This window comes from Emys orbicularis, chromosome 2, assembly GCF_028017835.1.
Source record: "Emys orbicularis isolate rEmyOrb1 chromosome 2, rEmyOrb1.hap1, whole genome shotgun sequence".
NCBI lineage: Eukaryota > Metazoa > Chordata > Testudines > Emydidae > Emys > Emys orbicularis.
This window is the reverse complement of record NC_088684.1, coordinates 190807488-190833882: the sequence shown is the minus strand read 5'-3', so window position 1 is coordinate 190833882 and position 26395 is coordinate 190807488. Positions and strand designations below refer to the sequence as shown.

Here is a 26395-nt window from a genome sequence, read left to right as displayed (position 1 = left end):
CACGAAAAACAGCTTGGAGGGGGGGCAGGGGCAGAATGCTCTCTGGAGCTCACAGGAGCAGTTGCATGCTGCTTACACCCCTTCAAGGGGTGCTACTTATTTCCTTCCCATCAGGGGCGGCTCTATGTATTTTGCCGCCCCAAGCATGGCAGTCAGGCGGCTTTCGGCGGCGCGCCTGCAGGAGGTCCGCTGGTCCTGCGCCTTCGGCGTACCCGCCACCGAATTGCTGCCGAAACCACGGGACCGGCAGACCTCCCGCAGGCATGCCGCCGAAGGCAGCCTGACTGCCGCCCTCATGGCGACCGGCAGGCCGCCCCCCGCGGCTTGCCATCCCAGGCACGCGCTTGCTGCCTTGGTGCCTGGAGCTGCCCCTGCTTGGTTGGCCAGCTCTGCTGGCCAGTAGGCATGGGATGAAGGGAATCATGCCCTATTGGGGATGCCGTATGCTTCCAGGGACATAATTGCAGGGCAAGGCTGCTGTAATATGTTGGGGACAAGCTCCGCAGTTGTACAGTCCCAGGACTGAGGGGTCATAACTGCAGCTGTAAAATACCGTGGTACTCTTCTCCTGCACTGTGCCTAGTGCTCCTCAGCCCCACTGTAGAATCTGAGCCAATGGGCTAGATGTGCCACTGCCTTTTGCTTGGTATAGTTATTCATACTTTGTAAAGTAGGTGTAAGAGCCCTGTCAAGTCAGAATGGTAGCACTTGGAAGCCATTTACTTGCATAGCTGTAACGGACACAAGGTGTGTCAGTGGAGAATCAGGCCAACACAGCATAAAATGGGCATAAGTGAGATCAAAGTCAGGCCCTTTGGGTTTGCAACACAAATGTTCCCACTTCTTGGAATTCGGTCACTGCTAGCTCCTAAAGGAACCAAAATGCTCTATGATAAGCTCAGAGTTCACCCTTTTTTCTCCTGAAAGTGATATTTCATGAGGCAAGCAGTTGCAGTTCTGAAATGAAGAGAGAGCTGACATACATTTAACCAAACCGTATCCGGTGCCCATACAAGAGAATCAGAAAACACAGATAATATCTCACTTAACCAGCAGTGTTTATCCTGCTGTTTTTTCAGTTCTAGATTGGGTCTAACAGTTGAGGGAGAATGAAAGACCAGTGTGAATGTTTTCACCACTATCACACAAAGATCTCCCCAAGGAACCACTATTTGTAGTTCTCCACTTTTGCCAGTTGATGAGAAAACAGGGGAAAAGGTTTTGCTTCTGACATGGCAGGCTAGAGCCTCAGCTGGTGTAAATCGGCTTAGCTGCATTTAGCTCCAGTCATTGCGTCTGATTCTCTTCTTAAGCCAGTGTAAATTGGGAGAAATTTCATCAATCTCAGTGACTTTACACCAGTTTAAAAGTGACATAAGTGAAAGGAGAATTAGGTTTCTAGTCTTCAGTCAAGACAATCTTATTTCTTTCTTCTTGCATTACTGTGTAAGTGACCATAGAGTTACCACTCAAAATAACCCTAAAGCTTCAGAAGCTCTTTTAGCTAATATTAGTTTCTAGAAAAGTAAAGATCCAGTATTTCTAAAAGAAAACATTTACTGTCTTACTTTTAATAATACTGAGTGCTTCTAAAGCACCTTTCTGGCCTGAACCTCGGAGGCGTCAAAAAATTCTGTGGAGATGCTGAGCCAGCTCTGTGCTCGTTGGCTTCATTGGAGGTAAAAAATGCTCAGAACATTCTTGGATTGGTTCCGTAAGTTTCCCAAAACTCCTGTTTGGTAGTCAGTGCTATCATTCCCATGCTACAGATGGAGAAACTGAAGTACAAAGAGGTTGAGGGCCTTCAGTTTGCAAAATAAACAGTCTGCAGGGTTGGGCCCTAATGCTACAATTCTCTCACACATGTGTCAGGGGTTAGGCATTTGAGACCCTATTTGGAGAGCCTAAATATGGATTTGGGTGCCTGATTTTAGGCATCCAAGTTTAAAATTTTTGGCTTAAGTGACTTACCCAAGGTCACCCAATGACTCAGTGGCAAAGCCAGGAATAGAATTCAGATTTCCCAGAAGTCCTGTGCTTTCTCTCTAAAGCTTTTTATAAACAAGGGTATGTTTTAAGGCTGTTTTAAAAAAAACAAAATTTACACCTAGATGCTAGACTGCCGTGTGTGTGTGTGTTTCACACACTTTGAGCAAAACTATGTATAAGAGTGGAGTAAATGTGTGGGACTTCTATGATTTTGTGACATTTTAACAAATGGTCCCAGTGCTCACTACTAGCTTTACAATTACATCCCTTACATCTGTTGTTATTCTGGACATGCCTGTAAGAAATTAAATGGAGAACTGTTTCTTTTCCCCCTTTCCATTTTTAAATCCATCTGCAAGAAATGTTAGCAAGATTGCATATCTGTAAGATTGCCATGCAGTAGTGAATTTATCAGGGTATAACAATTTAGATGTAGTTAAGGCATGAAATAAGAATATCATGCTCTGGAATCCAAGAGAAAAAGCTCCACAAACATAGCTATTTTAAAACTATTATTTTTACCCAGTCTTTTCGTATACAAGGATTGTGCTATCATGTGCGGTGGGAAGAAATCCCAAGCTTCTGTGACAAGAGTTATTAAAGCAAAGTTTGCAAAGTGGAGTTTCCTCAAACAAAGTGGTGTGTTCGATCTTCAGCTTGTGTAAATCAGCTCCACTGAAGTCCACTGATTTACACCAGTTGGGTGTCTGGCCCCATTCTTTAGTAAAACTAAACAAGCAGCAATCCATATCCATCTGGCAAACCTGGTTATTTACAGTAAACTGCCAAAGTGCTTGGCCTTCTAAATTTTTTTTTTTAATCCCCAAAAGCTTCCTTTAAAGATGTGGAGGTAGGATGCCTAACTTTGGGGAGGAATACAGTTCTGATTTTATGCTTGCTATTCCGTGTGGTATGCAGTTACCTATTTAAACTGGTCTTTAGAAACACAAGCCCGATGCTTTTTATAATCGCTCTTCTCCCAAATCTAGAGTAAGTATGTGGGCTTTAACTGGCGTAATGGAGAGCACAATAGGGCCTTGAAACTGGCAAGTGGTTTTTGATTTATTTATTTTTAAGCCATTTTGCCAAGAAAAATCTAAGATTAGGGAAACTGGTTCTGATTGGGAATGACCCTCGCCCATGAGTTAAATTTCTTCTTCTTCTTCTTTTTTTTAAATAGCTCAAATGTTTAAACCATATTACCCCACTCTCTGTAAGATACATCTCAGCTTGGCAAGTTGTGACTTGCCGTGAAAAAGTTGTTGGCAGTTCTTAAGTTCCTTAAAGCCTGTAAAGTAGTGAAGGAAATTACAGGGCTAGCTGCACAAAGGATCTGAGCAAATAATAATCGGAACAACATTTTAATCAGCTTGCTTCCTGCTTTGTTCTTTTTTGCTCTGAGTTCATGCTCCTTCTTTTCCCTTACCCAACCCATCTTCAGCTGGGCATCCACATCTAGTCAGTATTATTTGTCTCTTTATGAAAATACCATAGAAGTTAGAGTTGGGAGTTAGAAGTTGGGGGGAGGGATAGCTCAGTGGTTTGAGCATTGGCCTGCTAAACCCAAGGTTGTAAGTTCAATCCTGGAGAGGGCCACTTAGGGATGTGGGACAAAATCAGTACTTTGTCCTGCTAGTGAAGGCAGGGGGCTAGACTCAATGACCTTTCAGGACTGTTCTAGGAGATAGGATATCTCCATAAATAAATGTGAAAGACATTTTAACCCATATAATATAGTCTGTCCTCCTGCCAGTGTGGGGATTAATCCCCACAGTTTATCCTGAAGTTCTTTGTCCACCATAGTTTTAAATGATTCATCTGATGCTTCTCCTGCTGCTTCCCTTGGGAGACTGTTGTACAATCTGATAAATTCATCAATAAGAAATTAAGTCAACTTCTTTTTTTCCCCCTTTTAAATTTAATCCCTTTATACCTAGTTATGTAGCCACAAAGTCCTTAGCAGCACTTTCCTTTCTATACCGTCTTCAAATACTTGTAGATGATCTTCATAAAAGGCCCTCAGTAATTAAAGCTGATAAAGTTAGTGGTGTTATTCCGACATCAGTGAGATCAGAATCCAGCCCATTGTCTATCTCATTCCTTATTGTTTGAGAAAAGAATCGTCTTTTAATAATGGCGGTCTAAATTAATCTCCTAGATGACTCCATTGGCTACAGTAGAGTGACACCAGGCCTGAATTTGACACATAGTGTTTAAAGCCATTGTAAGAGGGCCTCTTGGCAGGATAATGCATGCTGTAGTACTAGACAACAGTGTTGTACCCACAGTCAGGGCCGGCTCCAGGCACCAGCCCAGCAAGCAGGTGCTTGGGGCGGCCAAGGGGAAGGGGCGGCACGTCCGGCTGTTTGGCGGTGGGTCCCTCTCAGAGGGAAGCACCTGCTGCCGAATTCCCGCCGAAGAAGAAAGCGGCGTGGTGGAGCTGTCGCCGGAGTGCCGCCGATCACAATTGCGATCGCGACTTTTTTTTTTTTTTTCTTCCGCCGTTTGGGGTGGCAAAAACCCTGGAGCCGGTCCTGCCCACAGTGAATGAAAATCAACACAGGAAACCTCCCCATCTGTCATAGTGCAGTAATTAGGAGTGGAATTATTTTCTGAAATGTTTTGCATTTGGAACTGAAATGTTACCTTTTTAATTTAAAAAATTGCTATGGAACCTGATTTGTTTATACTGCAAAAAGCTTGTATTCGAGCTGTTGGTTTGTTTCACTTTGCCAACGAGAGATCACAAAACACAAAGCAGTACCATGTTGGGTTGTACTTGATTCTGGCAGCAGTGCACTGGCAAGCCAAATCATGCAAGGTGCTGAGCGATAGAAGTCACTGGGAGCTGAGGGAACTAAGCATCTTGTAGGGTCAAGCCATTTTTAAGCCTGTGTTGTGAGCCAGCCAGTGAGAACTGTGGCTAAGAGTGAAGCCATGCTGTAAGCCGGGGTGGGCAAACTATGGGCCATATCCGGCCTGGCAGACCATTTAATCTGGCCCTCAGCTCCAGCCGGGGAGTGGGGTCGGGGGTTTGTCCTGCTCCAGCCGGCATGACCCCTCCCCTCCCCCGGCTCGACCCCCTCCGGCTCCTACGTTGTACGCGGTGGCGTGGCCTGGGGGCTCTACATGCTGCCCTGTCCACAGGCGCTGCTCCTTCCGCAGCTCCCATTGGCCACGTTTCACGGCCAATGGGAGCTGCAGGGGTGGCACCTGCTGACAGGGCAGCGCGCAGAGGCGCCTGGCTGCGCCTTGGAGCCGGAGGGGGGACATGCTTCCGGGAGCTGCTTGTGGTAAGCGCCGCCCGGAGCCTGCGCCCCTGAGCCCAACCCCACACCCCATTCCTCTGCCACAGCCCTGATCCCCCTCCTGCCTTTTGAACCCCTCAATCCCAGCCCAGAGCCTCCTCTTGTACCCCAAGACCCTCATCCCCAGCCCCCCCAGAGCCCACGCCCCCAGCCAGAGCCCTCACCCCCCCGTGCCCCAACAGCCTGCCCCATCCCTGATCCCCCTCCTGCCCTCTGAACCCATTGGTCCCAGCCCGGAGCACCCTCCTGCAGCCCAAACCCCTCATCCCCGGCCCCACCCCAGAGCCCACCCCCCCAGCTGGAGCCCTCACATCCCTCCCCTGTACCCCAACGCCCTGCCCCAGCCCTGATCCCCCTCCCACCCTCTGAACCCCTCGGTCTGAGCCTGGAGCCCCCTCCTGCACCCCAAGCCCCTCATCCCCAGCCCCACCCCAGAGCCCTCACCCCCCCTGGACCCCAACCCAGAGCCCCCCCCTGTACCCTGAACTCCTCATTTCTGGCCCCACCCCAGAGCCCGCACCACCAGCCGGAGGCCTCACCCCATCCCGCACCCCTACCCCCAGTTTCGTGAGCATTCCTGGCCCGCCATACAATTTCCATACCCCAGTGTGGCCCTCGGGCCAAAAAGTTTGCCCACCCCTTCTGTAGACCCTAGTCATTTGTGAGTAGAGCTTTTAGAGCATTTAGACAATTTGTCAGTATAGTTTTGCTGTTCATAGGTGCTAGCACCAGAGCAAAAATCTACTTATCTTCATGTAGCATCGAGAGAAAAAAGTAAGAAGTTAGTCCCTTGATGTTCTGGGTAAAGTAAATCTAGCAAGGATGTTCTTCCATGCATATAACTCCCACTGCAAGAGGAGCTTTTCATGCAAGAGGATAGCAGGCTAGGGTCCCTGGTAAGTGTTTTAGCTATTCCACCCAATATTATTAATCTTACATTATTATTTATTCTTCTGTGACTAGGAAAGGAAAGTCCTCCAATAAGTGATGTCCCAGATGATGCAGATGAGCCCATGCCTGTACCAGAAGACCTTTCAACCAGTACAGGAGGACAGCAGAAGAATGATAGAGTTTTGGGTAAGATGGTTGGTCTGCTGTGTTTAGAAATATTAGTCAACATAGTATTAAACAAAATACTCTATAGTTGACTGGTATACTAGGAAGTCTTGAGTCTCTTCATCCCCTTTAGCAGATGGTAATTCAATGAGGTTGTTCAGTGCTTTCCCCCCAGCCATCACCTAGGGGAATGCAGTCTGCAGGCCAGTTCATCCTAAAGGAACTAGAAAGATCCTGCCACTTGTCTAGTTTCTAAAGCATGACTGGTTGCATGCATCTCCCTCAAGGAGATGAAACCCTTCTCATTCTGCATAGGAAACTGTTCTGCTGTAGAAATCAGTAATAGATTATTAAGTGCTTGGTTCCAAGGCAAAATAAAGCTTACTCCAATTTTGTTAACACGTGGAACGCTCAGTTTTCTGATCTGAACATTAGCTTGGCCATGAGCACGTTAGCTCTGTGCTTGGTGGATTTCTTCAAACATTTCACATTATAGCATACGGTTTGCTCATAACTTGCAAATTCTTTGGCTATATATGTCCAACCTTTTTACAGACTGCTCTGCAATGACTCTTGCTGTTTTTATTGTGCATACCCTGAAAATCACTTGAATTTCTCTTTCCTGTGTAATCTGCAAAATGGCCAAATCCATCAGTTTACAGCTAATCATGAACCAGAACTGATTTGCAAAGTGCTGATACTTCTTCTTAGACTAAGAGCTTGTTTGCTTCGTGCTTTAATCCACCCAAGACAAGTGTGAATTCTAATGAGCACTAGTGTGTTGAGCACTACCTGGCCCATGTGGACCCTCCTGGCGCGCACTAAAAGTCCTCCACTGTGCATTAATGTAGTACTGTTTGGAATGGAGCTATGTTAACATGCACTAGGGAAGTTTTAGTGCATGCCAACAGAGTTCACAGTTAGTGTGCAACATGCTAATGCACACTAGAATTTACACCTGTCTGTTGTGGACTAATGCAGTGTGTAGACAAGCGCAGAATCATTAACTCACAGCCCAGTGTGAAAGATTGGGTCTGTTGCTGCCTGACACACGTATGTGCCTATATTTACTCTGATAGAGTAAAATATTCAAATATACCTGTGCTGCTGCTTCTCTCCACTAGGGTGGCCAACTCAGAAGGAATTTACAGAGCCATAGAATCAACATTTCCTCTCTCTTCCAGATCTGGGATTAATACCAGGAAAGACTGAAATGTCCCTTTTGTTAGGAAAAGGCAATAAATATTAAAATGCCCTCCTTGTCTGTCTGCCAACACTGGGGGTTAGTAAAATTCCATTGATATTTGGATAAACAGAGGTGCCAGAAGAAGGGTTTATTTTATGGTAGCAATTAGAGGCCCCAATAGAGATGGGGCCCCATTTTTGTGCAAGAGGCTGTATAAACAAAAGATTGAGAGGGTCCCTGCCCTGAAGAGTTTATACTCTAAACAGAGAAGACACACAAAGGATGGGAGGGGAAGAGGAGTCACAAAAAGGGGAAATAGCTCACCCAAACTGACCCCGCAGGGCAGGGGCGGAGCAGTGAATAGAACCACCAGCCCAATACTGCCTTGGGAGTCTTGATTTTGTTCAGCGCGTAAGCAAATATTGTCAAAAGTTGGAGCATAAAATTAGGCTCCTAAAGCCATAATTAGGCACCTAAAATAAGTGGTCTGACTCTTTAAAAAGAAAAAAAAAAGTACAGGTGCTCAGTGTAACCCACACACTTCCAACTGTGGTGTTCTGTCCCATCTAGTGGCACCAAGACCACTTAGAGAGAGATTAATCAGTTTGCTCTACAGCCTTAGCAAAGAGCATTATGGCTTTTAGCTCATGCAGTAGAGGCTCATGTATTACGCTCCAGAGGTCCCAGGTTCAGTCCCGCCCGCCGACGACTGGGATCTGTCAGTGTTACACTCCGCAGTTTTGAAAATCAGGCCACTTATGAATTTAGGAGTCTAACTTTAGGCACCTGTTTTTGAAAATGTTGGCCTTTATATCTTTGTTAACATGATCAGTGAACGGAACCTATCACTCCCCCACAATAACCTGCCATTACAACATATTCAAATCAAGATTTGAAACCTCCTAATCAAATAACTGGTGAATATAGATAACTTTCAAAACAGCCAATGTTTTGATTACATCCAATTTATTTAACCGCACACAGATTATGCAAAATGGGCCATGCTTAAACCCACCTTTGCTGGTGGTGCAATTCTTCTCAGCACGCCTGTAGTGAGATTGCAAAGTAGTACATATCTACAGGGAGTTTTTATAAAACAAACACATTGTTCCTGGGTTTCCTATACAATGAAATATATCTGTTGTCCTCATAGGATCCCAGTGGTAAAACAGGTCTTCATCATCTTGACTGCAGTATATCTTTCTACAGCTGCTCTAAGACCCTCATGTACCATGCATGGCTACTTAGGTAGCAGGGGTTTCATTCTTGCAAGGAAGAGATGCACTGTCCTACATAACAACAAAGACAATTCGCAATACTGTGCTCTCTGGGCACTATTCATTATAGCCACTGAATCCAACACTTATGTTATTTCTCTAGACCCCCAGAGCTGGATTTGCTTTCAAACTTTCTAATAATCTTTTCTCCCGGAGCTAACCATAGTTTTTCTTTGAAAATTATATTCTCCTGTTTAAAAGGCCTCAATTTCATAACTACCCCATATTCTACACAATCTTAGTGCTGTCTGGAGTATAATACATGCATCTGCTTGCTACCTTTTAAAAAAAAAAAAGTAAAAATGGGGTTCATAATAAGGGAGAATCTAATTCTGCTTTCATAATATTTATCAGTGCATGTTTCAGGGTCCCTCCAGCTGAACAGGGAGGCATTTTGTTTATCATTCCATCTTTGTCAGAGTTAAATACATGACTTTCATCTCCCATTAGCAAGGCTTGGCATGCAGCATGCATTTTACGAAGTCAGTGAAATATGGCCTCCAGAGACATTTTGGTTTGATAAGGTGGCTCCCCCATCCAGAAAAAGTTTAATGTCAGTCAAGGTTTAATGAATGCAATAGCAGAGATACTACAATGTTTGGACCATAAAACTTGCTAGACAGCTAGGAGAAGAACCTGTTACCACTGTGACAGTGGCATAGAAGTGTAGAAACTCCTTACATTGCACATTAAAGGAGTCATTGCTACACCTCTATCTATGTATTATCTCTCTATGTATTATCAGAGGTCATAAGTTAAATACCAAGATGACCATGGAAGGCAGTTTGGAGGAAAGGGGGAGATGGTCGTGGACAGCAGATTATTGTAACGACCCACAAGTTATATACACATTGCAGTAGAGGGAGAACTTGTGGGCCATGGTAATTTACACAAGACACATATGAAAAAAGAGGACCAGGCACATTTTTCTCCTAAAGACTTTCCCATTGTTCTATCTGGTTCTTTAGGCAGTGGGAATACCCTGTGCATTCTAGTGCATTTCAGCCTCTGATTATGTTTCTACCATAACCCCTTAGAAGATCAATTATCTCCTTACCACATGCATGTAGCATTTATTGTTAACCAGAATTGTGGGTGTGTGTAGCTGAAACATAAGCCAACTGGAGATGACAATGGAAATTACTATTTGGTTAAATGGAAGGAGTAACTATTGTCCACCATGAACTGGTAACATTAGTTGAGAAATCTTGAAGGGATGACATACCTATCCCTGAGGTTGAAATGTTCCAAATGGACTGCTTGCTTAGTCAGATTAGTAGTTGCACTGAATGAAACGTCTAACCCCATCCTCAGAAAGTCAGTGATCTTTATTCATCCATTTAGCATTTTAAAGGTCAAAAGATCAAAGAACATAAGTTATTTTAGACAGAAGGATAGGCACCTAACTCCCCTTTGTGCCTTTGAAAATCTCCTCTCCCACCTCCTCCTATGCTAACCTGAGTGTTGAACCTTATGCTGCAGACCTGCTAAAAAGGGAACATACTGAAACTCTTTTCCCTTGACAGGAAGTGCTTGCTGCATAGATTGGCCAATGCTTACTGGTCTGTCCTGTTCACATGTGTGAATGGTAGCACGTGGTTACAAGAACGGGGAGAAAGAACAATAGATCAACAAACATGAGCCTAGGTGCCTGGGAAATGCCCCACATAAGCTCTTCTTTCCTTTGGTGAACACTGTGCAGGTGCTTTCACACGTATACACAATACATTCTTGTTAATACGTCACCATCTCTCAGAGAAGTGAAGGTACAGTTGATTCGTAACAGAACAAAATTCACCAGCCAAGATTTTCTTTAGTGACTGGTGATTTTTGAGTGCATCAGTTTTTTTATGTCCAACTTGAATCAGCATGATGGGACCCAGATTTCAAGGTGTTAGTGCTCAGCAATTAATAAAAAAATCAGGCCCCTTTTAACGTGCCTCAAGATGAACACTCAACAATGGAGACAACCAAAATCTCTGTCTGTGAAAATGATAGGCAGCTTTGAAAATACTCTATGCAGAAGTAAACTCATCACTAGCTTCTGAGAATACTCTAAACCAGCAGAGCAAAGCACCAATAAAGAGGGTCAGGGGACATAATTTAAGTCATTTTATTTTCCTGATCAGCTTGCCAACTTCTTTACCATCTAACTCCTGGATCACTGTGAGGTTGAATAGCTTCCTCCTTCAACCTCTACTTCTGCTGCCCGGTCTACCAAATCTCCTTCCTGCCTTTCTTCTCCACCCTAGATTTCCTTCTTGTTCTGATCTGGCACCTATAACCGTTTTTCTTTTCTTTTTGCTCTGCTCACCCAGACCCACCTACTCTGAGTTTCAGGATCTTTACTCCTAGAAACCACAAGTGAGATTTTCAAAAGTGCCTAAATGACTTAGGAGCACAAGTCTCACAGAAAGCCACTGACTTGTGTTAAGTCACATAAGGCCCAGATTCTGAAAGATATTTGGGCTCCTAACTTCAATGGAAGTTTGAGGATCTGGGCCTTGGGCACTTTTGAAAATCACACCCTTTGGTGATAAGTGTTTTTTGTAACCTTGCATAGATGCATAGTCCTACTTCCCATGTTTAACTGTTAATTAAAAAGCTGACCTGGAATGTTTGGTTCCCATTCCCACTGCCCTCATTCAGGTTTTGTAATAAACATTTAGAGCAGCTGCTGTGAATTGTCACTGCTGAGCTCCTTGCATTTGATAGGCAGTTACAGTTTAAGATCTTCTCACCCTGAGAATTTGCCCTGATTTGAGTCATCTGTGGCGTACCACTGATGTGCAAACCCCTAGAATAGACTAGTAAAGCCCCCATTTGCGTTGGTGTAACTTACCTTCATTTCCACCAGTGCAAATAGAAGCTTCCTTTGTCTACGTTAGAGTTTACATAAGTGTGCCTACATCAATGGCTGGCCACTGATGGCTGAAATGGGAGGCAAATTCCGAGCTTAGATGAGGCCTCTAAAAAGAAATTGTGGGCCCAGGGCTCACAAATTTTCTGAAACTGTAGCTACCTGCTAAAGGTGGGTATCCAGATTGCTTACTCACAGCAGCTGCTTTAAACATTCATTTCAGAATTGAATGGGGGCAGTGAAGAGAACCAGTGGCTTTGTAAACAAAAGGTAAAAGTGGCCACCAGCTCAGTAGCTGGTGATTGCTATGGGTTTGGAATTCTTAGACCACAAGACCATTCTTCCTTCCCAGAGGGAGTGGGGAAAACTCCTCCCCCACGGGTTGAAATGTGGACAGACTGTAAGGTAAAATGCCCAAAGTCACAGGTTTTAGAGGTCACAGGGTGCGGGGGGGAGGAGGGGATCACTCTTTTAACCTAAGGCATGATGGCTTTTACTGTAAACTACAAACTCCAGTCAGTTTTCTCAACCCATTAAAAAAAATAGGGGGGGGGGGGTGAAGGGGAGAGCAATATCTATTCCTCTCTCCTCTAATTTGAGTTTGGTAAAGGGCTGATGTTACCGCCCTCCCACACACCTCATTTTCAGTAGGAGCCTGCTCAGTTACTGAACCTCAGCACCTAGTATCGCTGGGACTCTGACACATCCCTAGGATCCTTTATTCCACATGTCTTGGTGATTCAGAGGAGGTGTCACTTGTATTACCGTCTTCTTAGATCTGGTGCATACCAGGATTCTCATTCCTGGATACCATGATCTTTTATTTCTCCTAAAGCACTTCAGCACCTGGAAAGAGGATACCAGGGTACACAGGTGTCTGAAGGTACCAGCTACTACAGCTCAACTTTAAAATAGTTCTGTGGCAACTCCCAACTAGGTGAGTGCAGGCAGAGAAAAAGTGAGAGAAGGCTGCTGAAAAAGAGGGAGACAAGGCAGGAAAACAAAAGGGGAAGTGCACCACCCTAGATTGCAAAACACAGTCCAATTGGTTGCGATAAGTCCATATTACTCTGTCCAGTTAATTGCTATTTTGACAGTGGAACTGTGGGCCCCAAACTATTAAGCATTTAGGAGAGCAACAGAACTAAACTCTTTACGGTCACCCAATCGGTCTCATCCAGTTGGACTTTGGTGGCCAACAAGGGTGTGTGCTGTGTATGTATAATAAAATACTTTTGTGTGTAAAATCTCAGAGAGAAAGAAAGTGAATATAAAGCTGAAGTGTGGCTTAAAGGGTTCACTTTCATCAGTTTGGGATGTCCATGTTGCTCACATGACTGGCAAAGCGCTGAGGGAGTTGTGTGAATCATCCTGAATAAGTGCTGGTGAAAACTCGTGTATTCTGTAGGCACCAAAGATGTAACCGAAAAACTACTTTAGAAATGTTTTGGGGAGACTTGCATGTTTGTATTGGAAGTTCTCTATTAAAACTCCAAAATAAAGCCAGATTTCTGCAGTATCATAAATCCAGCTGAAGAGGTTTCTGACGGAACCAATATGTTTTAGAAACTTTTTAAAATAGGGAAGCTGGGAATCTCCCCTCTCATATGGGCTAAAGCTTCCATTGAGGAGTCATGAGATAGTGGACCTTAAAACTGTCACTGGTGCAGCTCTGAATATTGCCTGCAGTTGGACCCTGGCCAGTATGATTTTTGTGGGAAATTCCACATTTGAGAGGAAAGTAGGAAATATTTTTGTAGAGGTTGTTCTTTTTAAAAATATGGCTGAATTAAACAGCTCAGGGTTTTTGTATATTAGAGTAAATAGGGTGGAGATGGGTTAGTGGGCAGAGTGCAAAAAGGACTGTTAAAAGTGCATGATAAATCACACAAATATCATTTGTTTCAGAGTAGCAGCCGTGTTAGTCTGTATCCGCAAAAAGAACAAGAGTACTTGTGGCACCTTAGAGACTAACAAATTTATTAGAGCATAAGCTTTCGTGGGCTACAACCCACTTCTGTAGCCCACGAAAGCTTATGCTCTAATAAATGTGTTAGTCTCTAAGGTGCCACAAGTACTCCTGTTCTTTTTACAAATATCATTACCACAGAAGTGGGGGGAGGGTGTATGTGATGCATCGTATATACTTCAGCCTGGCAAAAATTCTATTTGCCCATTGCATAGAATGAGACTGTGCACTACACATATATTTATATGGACTGCTGAAGTGAGGCACTAAGGTGATGGATGTGGAGGGCTAATGGAATATTGAAGGATGCTGCTGAAAACAAGCTGTGCAACACAGAGAGGTGATGGTTATTTTCAGCAGCTTATACATGCAGACAGATAGGTACAGATTTCCACGAGGCCAGTGAAAGATAGTTCCTGGAACCCAGAATTATGTCCCTGTCACATTTCAAAGGCCTGCTAAAAATAATGGTGTGACAACTTCTCAAAACAAAGTTGCACGAATCGTTTATAATGGCAAATGTTAGGTAGTCTAATCATACGGGTCACTGCCATGCCCCTATCATAAAATACTTTAACACAGGGCACTGTGGAAAGTAAGCCTGAAACCTACCATAAAACCTGTGTCAAATTCTGCTCTTGGGTATAACCACTTGACTTCAAAGACTTCCTTGAGACCAGAAGTTATCCTAAATAGGATAATACTTTATATTATACAAGCAGCTTTTTCATGCTTTATCTTTTAAGTGGAGGGATGACTTCTTTACCCAAAACACGACAACATTCTGGGTGGGAATGGTATTTTTTTTCTTTTTTCACCCAAGTTGTGTAATTTGTAGAACTGATGCCATTTTAAGGGTACCTGAGCATTGCTGAGGGCAGTGCAAATGTCCACCAGTAAATGTCATTGCTATGCCAGGGAAAAAACAAAACTGTCCGAGTGTTATTTCTTCACAGTGGGAAGTAAGGCCTTGTGTATACTACAAAGTTTTGTCGGCAAAAGCTATCTTTTGCCAACAAAACAGGGGAGGTGTACACACTGCAAAGCTACTTTTGTCGGTAAAATAAAACCACCTCAATGAGAGACATAAAGCTTTTTGCAGCAAGTTAAAGCAACAAAGCGTCAGTATAGACACTGCTGTGTGTTTTGTCGACATAACTGGCTTCCACCAGCAGGGCTGGCGCTTCCACTAGGCGACCCTAGGCGGTCGCCTAGGGCGGCAGGATGTGGGGGGCGGCATTTCGCCGCCCTCGGCGGAATTTCGGCAGCGATTCCTCTGGGCGGGAAGAAAAGCGGCTGCGGAAACGCCGCCGAGAACCAGGGCCGCCCAGAGGGGCTTCTTCCACTCCGGGTCTTCGGTGGAAATTCGGCGGCGGGTCTTTCACTCGCTCTGGGACCCGCCGCCGAAGTGCCCCGAAGACCCGGAGCGGAAGGACCCCCGCCGCCGAGAACGCAGCTTCAGAGGAGGAGCTGCCGCCGATTACTGAGGAGGAGCGTTGCCGCCTAGGGCAGCCAAAACCCTGGCGCCGCTCCTGTCCACCAGTATCCCACAATGCCTGCCCTGACTGCTCTGCTCACTGTTTTGATCTCTGCTGCCCTGCAGGCATGCCCCTCCCCGCCCTTTCAAAGCTCAGGGAAGTATCTGAGAGCTGAGCATCCTGCTCTGTTTGGGGAACAAAGAGCAAATCATTAATGTGGAATGCTCCTCTTCTGCCCTGCACTAAAAATAGGGTGGCAGGCAGCGGGGAGTGGGGACAGGAGACATTGCTGTGCTGCTTTGACATTCCTCAGCACGGAGAGCTCACAGAGCTTCTCAGGATGCAGCTCCCCGCAGCTGAGGAGGCTGTGGGAGAACTCGGAGGGAATCACAGAACCATAGGCAGGCAGGCAGGCAGAGGAGGCTGCTTCTGGAGAGACTGCTGTGCAGAGCAGAGCTGGGGGCTGACTTGGGGGGGGGGTTCCCTTCCCTCTACGGTCAGCCTGCTGTCTCCTTTGCCCCAGACACACCACTCTCCTCTCCCTCCCCCACCCCCCTCCAGTTGAAAAAGGGGCTGACAATCTACTAGGATGCCCCTGGAACGATGGGATTGAGAAACCTGCATCATGTGATGCTGTACCTGCCCCATGAGGCATTTGCAAACCCTTCCCAAAGCACCCCCCGCCTGGCCAGTTGCACAGTGGGATAGCTACCACAGTGCACTGCTCTCTGTGTGGATGCAAGAGCTGTTAGTGTGGATGCACTCTGCCGACACAAGGAGCTAGTGTGGACATGCAACAGCGGTTTTAATTAAAACACTTTAAAGCAGCATAACTTTTGCCATCAAAACTTTGTAGTGTAGACAAGACCTAAGCGAGCAGTGAGCTTTGGCAAAACTGGAGACAAGCAGCGTGCATAGCTGTGTGGCTTTTAAGTACGGATACTGAGCCTGCTGATCTAATCTACGGTTAAAGGAAGTTGTTTTTTTATCTATGAAGCACATCTCTTCTGCTCTGATAAGCTCCATTCTAGCTGGGGAGTTAAAATTATCTAGCAGGATCTCAGCCATGACTGCAGCAGAGCTCAGACAAGTAGGGTTTTTGCTGGATGTGGGGGAGTAGATTTTAGACTGGGGAGGACCTTTGTGACAGTAGCTTGCTAAACCTCAGGTTATTTTAAGGGAATGACTGTGTATAGAGAACTTGGATGGGTCTCAGGTCCACACACTTTTATATTTATTATTTATTGTTTACCATTTGGCTCAGACTCGCTCTCTCGCATGTGCAAGTTCTGACTAAACCTGAGCACGCTGTAGGGTTGTAGCCAAAGTGAGAAGATGATTGGTCTAAGCCATAATGCAAAGAGCAACTGTTGCCCGAGCTTTGGATCTAACTGCTCACTCTGCTTTTTCTAGTGGCATATTATCCTCTTGCCACACAAGTGTAACTTGGGCTAACGTTGCACTGCGTAACTTAGGGCCATTTTTCAAAGGTACTCAGGCACCTAAAAGTTCAGATAGGTGCCTAGTGGGATTTTCAAAAGTGCCTAGGTACCTAAGTACCATTGCTTTTGAGACTCTCCCTAGGTGTTTGGCTGCATCTTTAGGGGCCTGAATACCTTTGAAAATCTGACCTTTCGTGCTTGTGTACATTAGGGGCATTGGCTCTGGTGTACTTGCACTGATGCAAACCCCTAATACAGATGTGCTGTACCAACGCAAAATGGAGCTTGCACTTGCACCAATATTACAATAAGTTGCTCCAGGGCAGAGTGTCTACATTAGTGGTTTGCACCAGTGCACCATGTTAGTGTAGCTGCACCAGTGCAAATTTCCCTAATGTAGGCAGGCCTTAAATCTCTAATTTATTTATTCCAGTTTCCTTTTCTAAATTCTTGATCCAATAAAGTCCATAACAAAAGCTCACTGAGTTCAGTGGGACAGAGATGTGTCCCTGGATCTTTCCAATTCTGTTAACTGAAGTCCTCTCCAACCCTAATCAAGATCGATCCTTCTAGGGAAATTGTGCAATGAATGCAGAAGGTTGAATTCCTAGCAGCACACTTTTTGCTCTTTTCATTGCAAACGTATGAGTCTTTTATTTATAGAGATAGGGTGAAGAGAACAGGCAGTTGACTTGTGAGCTAAAAGGAACCTGTTCACCAGAGTCATGGCTTCAGGAAACAACTTGTAGAAAGTCCAGCTCTGACCTCAAGTATACACACTCTGGAATGAATAAGATAGAAGATGAAGAAGCAGGCAATAAAAAGCTGCACATGCTGTACATAACATTATAGGCTTCCCCCTGCCACTCTTACCCACAAGGACAGAATTTTATGTTGTAAAGATGCATGTGTGGGAAAACTAAATATCAGGATAGTACTCTTTTTTTTTTTTTAGTTTGCTGCTATTTCCTTGTTTCGATTACATTTTTAGGTTAGGGATAATATTTTCAAAAGTGACGTAGGACCAAATTTTAAAGGTATTTAGATGCCTAAAGATGCCTAGTGGGATATTCAGAAGTGCCTAGTGGCCTAACTCCTATAGAAATTGATGAGATTTAGGTGCCTAACTATGTCATTTTTGAAAATGGGACATAGGCTCCCAAGTCATGTAGGCCCAGATTCTCAAAGGTATTTAGGCATCTAACTCCCATTGGAATCACTCAGAGTTAGGCACCTAAATACGTTTGAGGCTCTAGGTCTTAGGAACTTTTGAAAATGTTACTCTGGACATGTAGACAATTCTGTTTATAAAGCAGACAGCTAATTTGCCATTAATTTCCTATTGAGCAGAGATGTTTAAATAAATCCAAGTTTTGGTTGCTGACTGTCACCTTTGCTCCTCTCCCGCGCTCCCCAGTTTAGTCAGAATTTTTCTTCCACTCTCCAAAGTGAACTAGCAGAGAGTTTTAAAAGCAGAAGAGACTCATGTACTCACTAAAACGTGTAAGTAGAACTTAAATTGTAAGCCAAATTTTCTACCCTTTTTTCTGCCCTGGAAAATATATCTTTTGAGGAAGTTGCTCTTACAAAGTTTTCAGTAACCTTGTTTGCTCTGGACTACTATGTGAAAGGAGATGAGCCTTCCTTTTTATTTATTTATTTTTTTAAAAAGGAGCTTTAACAGAAATTAGAATTTGAGGGAATAACCTAACAGAAATTTCTAGTGAAATGAAAGGTATGTTTTAGGTGAGTTTGGAGATGCTTTCAGCATGTGTTGCAATTTATATAAGAGGAAATATTTATTGTCCATATTTCATCATTTAAAATCATCCTGTATTTGCAACAGGTTGTGAGCAGCAAACATCCCCACTTGTATGGATGTGAACTTGCAGACTTATAAATGTTTGCTTCTTGTTGTGTTTTGTTTAAGCCAGGAGATCTGTGTCTTAATTTTGAATCCTGGCACAATTTTGGAGAGTGAAAGGCTGAGCCTTTCCCTTTCGAGATACATTTGCATCTCAGTGTGGTGTGAACAGGGTTATGGACATGTAATTCCTGTGGTAAATATATGGTTCAGTGTTTGCAATTGGCGTCAGTAGTTGATGTTAAAGCGGAAAGTCTTCATTAGCACTGAAATGAGCATTGCCAGCCAAGGAATATCGCTAAGCCTGCTCCGTTCACACGGGACAGTCTCTTTTTTGTAAAGACAAGGTGGTTGAGGTAATATCTTTTATTGGACCAATTTCTGTTGGTGAGAGAGACAAGCTTTTGAGTCGCAGAAAACTCTTCTTCAGGTCTGGGTAAGGTACTCTGAGCGTCACAGCTAAATGCAAGGTGGAACAGCTTATAAACAAATTTTCAGTCTGCCCACATGACAGAGTCTTTTCAGAGAAGAACCATGCGTTTCTTTCTTCCTGTGTATTAAAGAGATCCCCACTAAAAGTAAACTGATAGGTCTAATCCTACTCTTCTTACTGTGAGGTCAGTGGGCTGGATTCTACCCTACTGCCTATAGGTGGGCCCTGAGAGGATTCACACTTGGGAGAGAGCAGACATTTGGCTGGGGAGAACAGTTTTGATTTGCAGCTGGGTTTCATAGGAGCCTTGGTGGTGCAGGCTGCCTGGGGAATGCACTGAATTGGCCATGTCCCCACCTTGGCCAGCCTTGCTCATTTTTTGGCCTGAGCCAGCCAACTACCAATCACTTTGCTTCATCTGAGACCCCCCTGACCTCCCTCCCCACATTCCTCTACTCATGCTTCTGCCGTACATTGGTTACTGTGGGTGCACAGCTCACTCAGGTTTCCACTGGAAGCCAAAGAAGCAGTGGCTGGCATGGGAATTTTGACTAAACACTGCAGGATTCCCCCATGGTTAGTTCATACTACTGTATCACAAGGACACTTGCACTTTCCTTTCTGTACCTGGACTGAGCCTTTCTCCCAGAATTTGAACAATTTTATCACTGAAATATCACTTTGCTGGAATTAGAAAAGGGCTGTTGAACTAAGGGGATTGCTGGAGCATGTTTATACTGCAGGGTATAGAGCAACATTGTCCTAAAAATGAAGTGGGAATTGGACTTCTCTGTTTTGTTTCGTTGCTGCCTGTTTGAACACATAACTGTAGAAATAAATATAACAAATGGTAATGCACTAACAGGAGATTTCAATAACTTTGGAGCCCATCACATGCAGAAGGCATGGAATAAATAATGGTAATGAGGTAGTACCTGTGGTATGAACACATTTGCTTAATCTTACCACAGCATTGCAAGTAGATCCTAGTGAAATTGATATCCTATCATGGGCTTATTGTGGTGTTAACTGGAATTTGTTACTCCTTGCAAAACAGTACAGGAAATGTCTCATTTTGTTAGTTCTGTAATTACACATTAACAGGTCTCCCTCCATGCTATGAAAGAGACTGATTTATACAGTACAAGTTTGAGCCTTTGGTATTATAGGGCCAGTGCTGAGATATTTTTAATTTAGAAATCCTCCTCTTTATTTATTTTTTATTTGTTTTTTATGGTGCCCTCCTGGAATCTTGAAACAGCAGTGTTTCCCAACCAACCACTGTATGTTACTCCATCATGCATAAGTACTTTCTCTATCTCTCATGTGTATACTTATGTATAGAAACACTATTCGGTGTTTGTGTAAATATATGTAAATACACACACACACACACACACACACAGGGCTACATTATATACATTTAAAATCAAATCACATATATACAGATTTACAAATCCTACAGGTGTAGGATTTCTCTTGAGGACAGGGCTTCTAGCAATTTTTTAAGAACAAAGAGCACTGAAGTATGCATTTTGCAAAATAAATACAAATAACAAAACAGATTTTTTCAAACACAGAAGAGGAAAAGATTAGTTGCTGCTAATTTGACAGTATCCCTTCTACTCGGACAGAGCTAGCCGTGTAAATTCCAGTTGGGAAGTGGGCAGGAGCTGGGGAGAATATGTTTAGTTTTTAGTTTTATATTCATTGCATCTCTCACAGGTTGTGTAAACACAGTGTGCCCATGAACAGAGGGAAGTATGAAAATAAAATGGGCCAGAAAAGTCTTACAATGAAAGGAACAAAATCAACATAGGATACTGCACACCCCGTCCTCCCCCATCCTCCCCCCAAGTCCCTCTTTCTTCTTGCCTCTGAGCACTATACTCTGCTGCATGGATTTAAGTTAGTCATTAATGGCAGCATTAACTCTGAGGGCCTGATTCTCCTCTCACTCACACTAGTGTAAATCAGGCGTGAGTGACTCTGCTGAAGTCAGTGAAGTTATACTAGTGTAAGTGAGGGGATAACCAGGCCATGAGAATCCTCTCTGCAGCATCTACTGCACAGTTAGAGGATGGAGGGCATCCCATGGCAGCATAACTCCCAAGGGAGCTGTGCTGTTGAAGGTGGAAGCCTGCATAACAGCCCAAGGATTCCTTAGGATCCAAGGGATTGGGAACAGAGTTCTCCATGGATACCATGAGTTCATAGGTTTAGCCCGTGCCATCTCCAAGGCCCCAGAGAGTAGCTGTTGGTGGACACTGCACTTAGTTTCCTGGTGCCCTGTTTCCTTCCCACAGGTAGGGTTTATGGGTGGAAGGGCAAGATACGGCCCTACGTCAGAAGCGGTGCCACACTCCTGTATTGGACCCAACTGAAGTGAAGGATAATTGTGCAGTTTACGTCAGTGGGAACAGGATTATTCCCTAAGTGTACACAAACTCAGAATCTAGCTCACTGACTGGTGTATGTGCTGTATTTCTTAAAGTAGTTACCTAGAGTGTCAATCAAGTAGAGACTCTATGAGAGACAGAAGGGCAAGTTAATGAAACTTTAAAGGGTTAAAAGCAACAGAGGGTCCTGTGGCACCTTTAAGACTAACAGAAGTATTGGGAGCATAAGCTTTCGTGGGTAAGAACCTTCAGATGCAACTCTTGCATCTGAAGAAGTGAGGTTCTTACCCACGAAAGCTTATGCTCCCAATACTTCTGTTAGTCTTAAAGGTGCCACAGGACCCTCTGTTGCTTTTTACAGATTCAGACTAACACGGCTAGGCCTCTGATACTTTAAAGGGTTAGTTCAGAATATTCAGCTCTTAGCATATAATTTTTCCGATCATTAAGTCTAATTTTTTACTTTTTTATCATGTGATAGCAAATTTAGTAATGCACACTAGTACTTTTTGAGGCATCTTTTCCTCAGAACAGAGGGATATCCGTATCATGTTGAAAAAACAATCACATAGAAAATACAGATACAATATCTTGTATCTCCTGTTTGATATACACTTTCCACTAAAAGCTGGTGCCTGCCTTCTAGCTTGATAACCTAAGAGACGTTTCAATAATGGATTGAGCAATTGAATATGAAAGAGCAATTAAAATAAAGAACAACTCTGAACAGAAGTAGTTAACAACGTTTCTATTCTCCAGTCCCAGAAAATGAGTGTGATATTTAAGGAACCACCTCCAACACATGCAGGGGACCTACAGGTTGGTGCAAAATACAGCACTTCTGAAAGCCTAGGCTAGTTGAGCAAAAAGCAGACCCCAGCCTTCCTGTGTGAGACCTGGTGTTTGCTGTGTGATCTTCCCCCCCCAACCTCCCGCCAGTGAGACAGAGCGCAAGTACTTATGTTACTTGCGTACTTCCTGAGAACACAGTGATCCACACATTCTGGGCTGTGGGTTGTGTTTTTCACATTCAGGCATATGATGGGAGTTCATCAGATAGCTAGGGGTAGCTCTAGCAAATAGCACATTTGCATCAGCAGAAGCAATTTCACAAGACCTGCTGGGAAGGTTTCCCACAGCGCGCTGTGCTCCTGCAGTACTAACAGGCACTGCACGTTCGTTTGATGTAAAAGATGAGCCAGAGAAAATGAAACTCTTAACGTTTTCCTCTGTCTCCCCTCTGGGACCATGTGAGAGCCACATTTTACTCTTAGATGCATGAGTGCATGCTCAAAGTGACTTTGCTGGGAACTCTGTTTCCATTTGTGGTCAAAAGAAGAAATGGATGTCCCATCTTTTGTCCATTTAGATGGCAAGCCCTCCAGGCTAAGGACTATTGCTGTGCGTTTGTACAGCGCCTAGCCCAATGTGGCTCCAGGCACCACTTGATATTATAAAAATAATAATAACGACTGAGAATTTCAAAGGAGTCGGGCATCTAATCGCAAAGGCTCATGTGAAAATATAGCCTTAAAATGCAGTTCTATTATAAGAAAAAGTGACTGTGTAAAAATAGATGTTCCATATTTTTGTCTGTGACTTCCAGGTCAAATTTGCTTAATTTACAAGTAAAAAGATAGTTTTCTAATGGCCAGCCCCCAAACACTCACACTGGGCTCTGAGAATCTAACTGGGTTGCTTCTGGCTTAGGGTTTGTCTACACACAGAGTTGTTCCTGAATAACTCCATGTATGGACACTTGTATTCCGGAACAAGAGTACTTTGTTCCTGTTCAGCTAAACCCACTGGGTTACTGCAACATCCTTTTCCCTGGCCTTGACAAATGCAGTCTTGCCCTGCTCATATCAGTTCAGAATGCTACTGTAAAGATCATTCTCCTAGATTGTCACTTTGACTATATCACACCTCTTTTTGCATCCATCCACGGGCTCCCTTTTCTCTATTGCATCAAACATAAACTACTTGTCTTCACTTTCAAGGCCCTTTATGGCTTATCTCCACTATACCAATCATCTCTCATTCAGTATTGAAAGGTGTACTCCTGCCTTCAGTTGGCCAGTGATGCCAGCCTCTATTGCCCACTTGTTAGATTTTCAAACAAGCCCCTTTGTGCTTTCTCCAGTGTTGTCCCTCACTCTTTGGAGGAACTGTGCATAAACATCCATAAAGCCACTTCACTGCTCTCCTTCAAACCCCTCCTTACAACTCCTATGCCATGAGGAAGAATAGTAAGGGGCCAATATGGCTCCCCCAGGAGCTTTTTAATGACCTAAAAATCCAAAAGGAATCTTGCAAAAAGTGGAAAGATGCACACATGACTAAGGATGAGTACAAAAGACTAGCACTAGCATTTGGAGACAAAATCAGAAAGGCACAAAATGAGTTACAACTAGCAAGGAACATAAAAAAGAATACGAAGAGCTTCTGTAAATACATTAGGAGCAAGAGAAAGATGAATGAATATGTAGGTTCGCTACTTAGTAGGGAAGGAGAGCTAATAACTGATGACATCAAGAAGCTGGAGGTGTTTAATGCCTATTTTGCTTCATTCTTCACTAAAAAGGTTAATTGTAACCAGATGGTTTAGCACAATTAATTTTAAAAAGAGGGAAGGAATGCAAGCCACAGTAGGAAAAGAACGGGTTAAAGAATATTTAGATAAGTTAAATGTTTTCAAGTGGGCAGAGTCTCATGAAATTCTCCCTAGGATACCTGAGGAACTAGCTGAAGTGAGCTTGGAACCATTAGTGGTTATCTTTGAGAACTCATTGAGGGTGAGGTCCCAGGGAACAGGAGAAGGGCCGATATAGTACCTGCCTTTGAAAAGGGGGACAAAGAGAATCTGCCGAATGCTATGCCAGTCAGTTTAACTTTTATACCTGGAAAGATATTGGAACTAATTATTAAAAAATCTGTAAGAATCTAGAGGATAATAGATGATAAAAAACAAATCATGCTAAACCAACCTAATTTCCTTCTTTGACAGGGTTACTGGCATAGTGGATCGGGGAAAGATGTAGACATGATATGTCTTGATTTTAGTAAAGCTTTTGACACAATCCCACATGATATTCTCATAAACAGACTATGGAAATGTGGTCTAGATTAAATTACAGTAAGGTGTGTGCACAATTATTTGAAACACCATATTCAAAGAATTTGGTGTCAGACTGGGAGCTTTATCCAGTGGGATCCCACAGGGAGCTGTCCTGGGTTTGGTACTATTCAATATCTTCATTAACGATGTGGGTAATGGAATGGAGAGTATGCTTATAAAATTTGCAGATGACACACACTGGGAGGGATTGCAAGCAAGTTGGAGGGCAGGGTTAGAATTCAAAATGACCTTGATACATTGGAGAATTGGTCTGATATCAACATAATAAAATTCAATAAGGAGAAGTGCAATGTGCTACACTTAGGTAGAAAAACGTCAAATGCACTACAAAATGGGAATCAAATATGTTAAGAGCTGTTATAAAAAGAAAAGTGATCAATTGTTCTCCATGTTCACTGAAGTTAGGACAAGAAATAACAGGCTTCCTCTGCAGCAAAGAAGATTTAGGTTAGATATTAGGAAAAAATTTCTAACTACAAGGATAGTTAAGCTCTGGAAAAGGCTTCCAAGGGAAGTTGTGGAATATCCATCATTGGAGGTTTTTAAAAACAAGTTGGACAAACACCTGTCAGGGATGTTCTAAGTTTACCTGGTCCTGCCTCAGCACAGGGGACTGGACTAGGTGACCTCTTGAGGTCCCTTCCAGCCCTACATTTCTATGATTCTATGAGGCCTACAAAAAATTGACAGAAGTTAGGTTGTGGTATGCTGAGACGACCACTGCCTATCATGCCGACCAACATTATCTCATTGTGTACTTGACTGTCAGTCTGTCTGTATGCATCTATTGCCTCTTCTCTTACTCTTAGGTTGTAAGCTCTTTGGGGCAAGGGAATGTCTTTGGTCTGTATATGTACAGCCTCTAGCACAATGGTTTTCTGGTCCAGACAAGCCCTTAGCCATCAGCACTAGTAATAAAGATTTTGTAGCCCAAATTCGCTCTTCAGTTACACCTGTCCTCAGATGATGAGGGGAAGAGGATATTTTGCTTCATGGATCTTCTTGTACGCCACACTGCACTGTGGGCACGTCAAGGGTGTGGCAGTTTGCTTTAGCTGATAGGAAGTAGTAGCCTCCTTGGAGCTGTTCTGCAGCTGGTGGAAAAGGCTTTTCATCACATTCAGCTGTCCAGCACGCAGCCCAGCTACTCTGGCTAGGTGCTGGCATGAGAATTTTGTGTGTCATGGACTGAGTACCACTTTGTTGTGGCTTTGGATCAACAGTGACCTCACAAGCCACTTGAAGCAATAGTGGACTGACATAGGAATATATTTGCTAGGGGTTTTTGGTTTTGGTTTTTGTTGTTTTTTTTTACTTTCCAGAGAAAGGAAAGTCCATACGTTTTGGGTGCAACTACTATGTTTGATTTGGTTAAGCAGCATAGGAGTTGTACTTTACCTGTACTTCAAAGAGTCTAACTTTCCAAACAAATGGCTTTTCTAACGCAATATGAACTTAGAGACACTGTCCTAGGAAAAAAACCAGTCAAATGTGAGCTGTCCTTCTGGAGCAGCAAAAGTGAGTCTCACATGAATTATGTTTGATAGGATCCTATTCCATCTGTTCTCAGATGTTGACTTTAATGGTGCTGCTCCCATGCATTTTACTCACCTGTTTTATTGTTTGCAGAATCATGACATTAATATTTTGGATGTATAAGCGAGCATTCTATTATTAGTCACACCAATGATCTGTATGATTGTAGGTATAAATTTGGTCAACTATATTATATTGGTGCAAACTGAAGGCAGTTAAATTGACAGCTAATATAAAAAAATCCTGTTTCCTGAAATAGATACATGATGCTTGTTGTTTCAAATTTTGGTGTAATTTACCTTAAAAAATACACTGAGCAGATGCTTTAAAAAGTCACAGAAAGACTTAGGCAAGCTAATAGCCCCCACATGCTATACAAAGCGTGCAACTAAGAGCTGACAGGAAGTTTGACAAAAACTTTGTCTGCTAGACATTTTTGAAGATTCCATAAAAGCTAGG

At 43.5% G+C, this 26395-nt stretch overlaps 1 protein-coding gene across 7 annotated transcripts in view; it reads left to right on the top strand.

Annotated features, from left to right (window-relative positions):
- IKZF1 (IKAROS family zinc finger 1) overlaps window positions 1-26395 on the top strand; it is a 95449-nt gene that overhangs the window by 16672 nt on the left and 52382 nt on the right. For all 7 annotated transcript variants that reach the window (XM_065399944.1, XM_065399943.1, XM_065399942.1 and 4 more), the window contains exon 3: window positions 6261-6374. In XM_065399944.1, the coding sequence (XP_065256016.1) occupies window positions 6261-6374 (114 nt within the window). The remainder of the gene's footprint in view (window positions 1-6260; window positions 6375-26395) is intronic.